At 47.0% G+C, this 6,597-nt stretch overlaps 1 protein-coding gene across 1 annotated transcript; it reads right to left on the bottom strand.

Moving 5' to 3' along the window:
* Positions 1-566: 566 nt before the first annotated feature.
* On the bottom strand, positions 567-2,176 carry LOC111380181. Its single transcript, XM_023003673.1, has 5 exons — positions 1,875-2,176; positions 1,609-1,782; positions 1,298-1,521; positions 872-1,181; positions 567-738 (listed from the first exon to the last, which is right to left on the bottom strand). The coding sequence occupies exons 1-5, from the start codon at positions 2,174-2,176 to the stop codon at positions 567-569; spliced, it is 1,182 nt and encodes a 393-aa protein (XP_022859441.1).
* Positions 2,177-6,597: the final 4,421 nt, after the last annotated feature.

Here is a 6,597-nt window from a genome sequence, read left to right as displayed (position 1 = left end):
AATGAAGTCAAGTTTGAACTTTCATAGCTCGTCATTAGATATTTCGCTAAAGTGTAGGCGACACAGTGATGGTAAGCCGACATCGACTGGACTCATGACTTCAGTTCCATAGGCTATGAGGAATGGAGTTTTCCCCGTGGGAGTTCTGGTGGTAGTTTGGATCGCTCAAAGCACTTGAGGCAGCTCATCAACCCAGACTTCCTTTAATGAATCAGTTTTCTTTTGAGGACATGTTTGATTGTCTTGTTTACAGTTTCAACTTGGCCATTAGCTTGAGGATGATGAGGCGTTGAGAAGTGCTTCTTGATTCCAGGTTCTTCGCATAGGTTCCTGACCTTTTTTTTGTCGAACTGCCTTCCATTGTCTGAAACTATGGAGTGGAAAATTTCGAACTGGCATATGATATTCTTCCAAAAGAACTTGAAGGTGTTTGCTTCTGTGATTTTTGCTAGCGGTTTGGCCTCAACCCACTTCGTGAAGTAACCAATGGCCACAATGGCGAAGTTCGTGCCTCCTCTGCCTTTAGGTAAGGGACCTATCAGGTCCACGCCCTACTTGGAGAACGATCATTGGCTGGAGACGGTAGTTAGCTCCTGCAAGGGTTGCTTCTGAATGGGAGAGAACCGTTGGCACTTGTTACATTTGCACACGAATTGAAGTGCATCCTTTTTCAAGGTGGGCCAGTAGTACCTTTGTCTCAATACCTTTTGTGCCAAGGCTAGTCCTCCTGAGTGATTACTACAAACACCTTCATGGATTTCCCTCAGAATGTAAGTGGCCTCGTCCCCCCCCCCCCCAAATGCAGAGAAGAAGTGGTGAGGAGAAGCTTCTTTTGTAGAGTACGTCATCAATGAAGAGGAGATGAGCTGACCTCCTTCTCAGCTTGTAAGCCTCATCTTTGTCAGTGGGAAGGACCTGGTCCTTTAGGTAGGCTATGATTTGTTGCATCCAGGTGGGGGTTCCTTCGACCCACATCACTTTAGGGGCCTCGATCGATGGCGTGAGGAGGTGCTCAATTGGAACTATTACAAGTAGTTTCGAGTCCTTGCTGCTCGCGAGTTTAGAGAGCGCATCTGCATGTGCGTTCTTGAGGCGAGAGATCTGTATTATTTCAACTTTTTCAAAGAATAGGAGGAGGTTCATCACCATCTTTAAGTAGGAAGTCATGGTTTTATCCATAGCTGAAAAACTATCATTCACTTGGCTTACCTCCAGCTGGGAGTCACCGTTGATACTTAGCCTCCGTACTTGCATTTTTTGGCTAATCTTAGGCCTGCGAGGAGTGCCTCATACTCACCAGCATTTTTGGTGGCCTTAAATCCAAACCTTACTGTTGAGTTCAACTTGTGACCTTCTAGGCTGATCAGAACTACTCCAGCTCTCGAACTTGTGTCTCCAGCCGAACCATCCACGAACAAGTTCCACACGGGGAGCTCAACAGGTTCCATAACCTCTTCCATCCCAGGTACATTGGCAAACTCTGCCACAAAATCAGCTAAAGCTTGGGCCTTGATGGTCGTCCTTGTCTTAAAGACAATGTCGAATTCGCTTAATTCCACTGCCCATTTTAGTAGCCTTCATGAGGCATCTGGCTTCTGTAGCACTTGCCTCAAGGGGAAGTTGGTTAGCACGTGAATGGTGTGTGCCTGAAAGTAGGGTCTTAACTTCCTAGAAGCTATGATCAAAGCTAAGGCTAGCTTCTCCATATCGGGATAGCGAGTTTCTGAAAATAGGAATATCTTACTGGTATAATACACGAGGAGTTGGGTGGTTCCTTCCTCTCTGGTTAGGACCGTATTGATGGCCTCATTGGAGATGGCCAAGTACAGTTGAAGGATATCGCCGAGCTTTGGCTTGGAGAGGAGGGGACTTGCCCTAGATATCTTTTCAGGCCCTGGAAGGCCTCTTTACACTCTTCATTCCATTTGGACTTCTTCCTGGCTTTCAATATTTTGAAGAACGGGAGGTATTTATAGGTGGCCTTGGAGACAAAGCGGCTAAGGGCTGCCACTCGTCCCGTTAGGCTTTGGACTTCCTTGGGTTTCCGGGGTGATCTCATCTCAAACAAAGCCTTGATCTTTTCAGGATTGGCTTCGATTTCTCTTTGGTTGACCATGTACCCCAAGAATTTACTGGAGGCAAAGCCAAAAGCGCACTTGAGAAGGTTGAGCTTCATTCGGTACCTTCTGAGGGCTCGAAAAGTGTCATCCAAGTGTGTCACATGGTCGCCCGCCTTCAGGCTTTTCACAAGCATATCGTCCACGTAGACTTCCATTGTATTACTGATGAAGTCCACAAACATTTTGTTAACAAGTCTTTGATAGGTGGCTCCGGCGTTTTTCAACCCAAAGGGTATCATTTTGCAGCAGTAAAGGCCTCTGTTAGTGATGAAGGAGGTTTTCTCCTCATTAGCCGGGTATATGGGTATTTGATTATAGCCCGAGTAGGTGTCCATGAAACTCAGGAGCTAATGCCCGGGGGTAGAGTCTACCAATTGATCCATTCTCGGAAGGGGAAAGCTGTCTTTGGGGCATGCCTTATTAAGATTCATAAAGTTGATACATACCCTCAACTTGCCATTGTGCTTCTTGACTAGCACCGGGTTGGAGACCTACTTCGGGTAGATGACCTCTCTGATGAAGTCATTCTTGATTAGCTTTTGCACTTCTTTCTTCAAAGCCTCATACCCTTCTGGGTTGAGGGCTCTCCTCTTCTGTCGATGCGGGGTAACCTTAGGATCTATCTTTAGATGGTGACAGCTGACCTTGGGGTCTATGCCCACCATGTTCTCATGCCTCCAAGCAAAGACGTTAAGGTTCTTGTAGAGAAAGTCTTTCAATTTTTCTTTCATGTCGTTGCCCAGGCCTATGCCTACTTTCAACACCTTCGAGGGTTGCGGGGGTCGACAGGGAAGCTCTCTAGTTCCTCAACCGGAGTTGCTTGGGGTTCGTGTTCAATCACACGGGGGTCAATCTCATCGATCATGGAGATTTCTTCCTGCTCAGGAGATGCGTCGATCATGTCAACATCCTCTCGTTCGAGAGGGGCCTCGCTTGGGACGTCTGCCATATCCACATCAGTCAGGATGACATGTATGTCTCGGGGCTCAACCTTTCTAATAGAGCTCGAGTAGCATTCTCTGGATCCTCTTTGGTCACCTCTCACTGTTATCATCCTGTTCTCAGTTATGAGTTTCATGCATAAGTGGTGGATAGAAGTGACAGCCCCTAACTCCTTCAAGGTCGGTCTACCCAAGACTCCGTGGTAAGCTGACCGACTGTCTACAATAAGTAATTCCATAAAGTTCATGGTAGTTTGGGGGGACTCTCCCATCTCTATTGCCAATGTTATTTTTCCTCTCGGAGTGATACTATCCCCGATAAATCCGTATAGAGGAGTGGAGGTGGGCGTTAGCTCGTGGTCCAGGATCATCTTATCAAAGGTGGATTCGAACAGGATGTTAACGGAGCTGCCATTGCATTCGCTTGAGCCCATTTCGGGCCACAACGGCCCTTACCATAAGTGCATCACAATGGGGGTAGTGAACCCCTTCAGAGTCATCTTGGGTGAAGACGATAGGTGGTACTTGGTTCCTTCGGGAGTTGCTATCCACGATATAATTGTTAGCGGGAGGTGTTTAGCCTCTCGGGCGTACTTTCGTTTTGCATTTCGTGTCTCACCTCCCACGTAGGGGCCTCCAAATATGGTATCTATCTCGTGAATAAGGGTCTCTTCTTGTGTGTGGTGGTTTCCATGATGCCTATGTCCTTCCTTGGGTCTTCTTGCATCATGTTTCCTTCAGTGCGGGATACATCTCGCTGGCGAGGCTCAGCCTCTTCACGCCTAGGTCGTCGATCGTTCCTAGGCGGGAGCCTATTTGCTTGTGGCGATTCATTCCTTCTGTCTTGAGGGTGTTCCCACCGGTTGCGATTCGCATACTCCCGACACTTGGATGTGTCATGACCATAAGAACGGTGGTATGCACAATAGTCGGGAGGTTCTGGTTAGGCCTATTCTTAGGCCCCAAACCACGCCCCGGCCTCTTCCTCTACGGGAGGCCTATTATGAAGTTCCTGCTTGCGGGCCGGTGGTAGTTGGGTTGACATCTTCATATGCCAAAGTTGGGACTGTGTTCAAAGTGGCTATAGCAATTGCTTGCCCTGAATTTCCATTACCAAGCGGGTTCGTCTGGTAGTCCATCAAGTGGGAGGGCGGTCCTCTGGCTCCCTGTTTCTGTTGAGGTGTGAGGCCTCTGCTGGCCCGATTCTTGTGTTCAATTAGATCCTCATTGATAATCTCCCACCTCATCATTTCCAATAGGACATCATAGGTGGTGGGATCTTGGTTTTGCACGTCCCTCCAAAACAGGGTGTTCATAGCCAGACCTCCTCTTAGGGCTGACAAGGCCTCATGATCAGTGACTTGCACGCAATACGTCATTTCGTCAGTAAAGCGTGATTAAAAGCTTTTTAGAGATTCCCCATGCGCTTGCCTCATGTCTTGAATGCACTGGATAAGGGCTTCTCCCTCTTTGCTCACCGTAAACCTTTTTAGGAAGGTGTTCTTGAATTCTAGCCAACTTCTTATGCTTCCAGGCGGCAGTCAACTGTACCAAGTTTCAACCGCTCCACTAAGTGTCAAATGAAAAGCCCTATACTTCATAGCTGGGGAGGCGTCTCTAAGGCTCATATAAGTTTTGTAAGCACTTAGGTGTTTCTCCAGGTCGCCTCCCATCATACTTTTGGGCATCATATAATGGCCTGGAACCTGGGCATTCCTTAGTTCCCTTGAAAATGGGAAATTTTCATCGTTGTCGTCCAAGTAACAAGACCTTTGCTGTTCATCCAGGTTATTGTTCTCTTCGGCTTCATACCTAGGTGGCTGATGAGAGGATCTAGCTTGGGTCCTAGCCTCCTCTTCCCTCCTTTGACGCCTATTTCTAGGCGGAGTAGCACAGGGGGCATTTTTCTGCCTTTCCTCTGACTGACGAGTCATTGGAGGTAGGGGCTGTGATCTATTCTAAGGCTCGCGTTGATTTTGTTCTTGTTGCCTATGCCTCGGCTCCGCGGGGCTAATTCTGTCAAAGATACTGTTAGACATCTTAGGTCTTTGTTCTGGATCATATGCTGGTGGAAAGCTGTCCTGATTATATCGGGCCTCGATGGGTCGGCCAGCAGCATAATTAGAGGAAACATCAACTTCTACTTCCCTCACCATAGGGCTCCTGCCTCGGCTGTATTCTGGCGGTACAACTCTTTGGCTTTGAACTTCCTCATCTTGGTCGTAATGTTCTTGGAGTGCATAGGGAGGAATAGGGAAGCCTCCTTGGCTCTGCATTTGGGCCATGAGTTCATGTTTTGGTTAGCAATGTCCCTCATGTTTGCAGCCATGGTGGCCATCTCTCTTGACAACTGAGCGGCCATCCGCATGCCACCCTTCTATAGTGGTGGTGAGGTCGATGCCGAGTTGCAGGGACAGCTGCAGGTGGGGACATCCCCACATTTTCTCTTACTCTCCTAGGGGGTACATCCTCATCTAAACTCATTCTCTTCTGTTCCAACTTCAAATTGTTGCTAAGTTATGGGGCTTCCACTTGTTCTTTTCCAAGAATAAATCCTTTTTCAAGGGGGATGCCCAAATATTCTTTTCGATGAGTTTTCTCCACACGGTTGTTCATGGTTATAGTATGGTTTCTCATAGACGGCGCCAATCTATTGACTCCAGAATACGTTACCAACATATATCGGACCCACCCGCGCACACGTAAGTCTGGTCCAACACGCTAAGACACGTGGACGGTCTATAACTAGTAGTAAAAGGGGCGTGGGAGCAGCTCAAAGGCGTAGGACGAAAACGTTCGAAATCCGACAAGATGTTTGCATAACGATTGTACAATAATTATCAATCGATCTTTGTAGAATGCCAAAAGAGTTAAATGTAAAGAATGTTGTATTGGTTCTTATGTTGAATCTTGCGTTACCCTTGTGAGAGATACATAGGGGAGTATTTATCGTATTACAAATTAGATCGTGGTCCTTGGTTGGGAGTACACGTAGCCTCATCTCGTAAGTTTACACGCCAAATTATAGGCATCACATTTGACTTCCTAGTCTGCTACACATTTATTAATTGGCGGCTCTGTCACTATATGGACAAGACAAGATGTTTGCATTCTATGATGAGTGTCCCATTGATCAATTAGGAAGGATCCTTGTATAAGATCGAATCTTTGGGGAGGAATACTGCTTAGAGCCTTAGGACCTCGGAGAAGATTGGGCCTCGGAGGAAAGGGCCTCGGCTACAAGGTCACCTCGGCATAATAGATTCGGCCTCAGCACTTGGGCCACGTTTGGCTGGGGCCTCGAATAAGATGCCACATGGTTCGAAAGAGATGGGCCATGGGCCCAGTGGATCGGCCAAGTGTCAACACGTAACAATAATAAAAGATTCTGTAATTGTGGCCTTATCCATTCCCTAAGCTTCAAATGGGATGGGAAAATGACTGGAATTAATCGAATCAAACTAGAATTGAATTGAAGCAACCATCTCAATTAGATTTTGCTTAGACTTTAATGAATTTTTGTTTATTAGGACAAA

This window comes from Olea europaea, unplaced genomic scaffold (assembly GCF_002742605.1).
Source record: "Olea europaea var. sylvestris unplaced genomic scaffold, O_europaea_v1 scaffold2103, whole genome shotgun sequence".
In the NCBI taxonomy this organism is placed as follows: domain Eukaryota; kingdom Viridiplantae; phylum Streptophyta; class Magnoliopsida; order Lamiales; family Oleaceae; genus Olea; species Olea europaea.
The sequence above is the reverse complement of the archived record's forward strand: the minus strand, read 5'-3'. Positions and strand labels throughout refer to the sequence as shown.

What these genes read in the sequence shown, in the direction of transcription:
- LOC111380181 (XM_023003673.1), bottom strand. Translation starts at nt 2,176, where the DNA reads ATGAAGCTCAACCTTCTCAAGTGCGCTTTTGGCTTTGCCTCCAGTAAA. An exon ending in GGCCTGAAAAGATATCTAGG is followed by an intron (nt 1,783 to 1,874) that starts GCAAGTCCCCTC and finishes GGTCCTAACCAG; the next exon opens with AGAGGAAGGAACCACCCAAC. An exon ending in CTAACCAACTTCCCCTTGAG is followed by an intron (nt 1,522 to 1,608) that starts GCAAGTGCTACA and finishes CTTTAAGACAAG; the next exon opens with GACGACCATCAAGGCCCAAG.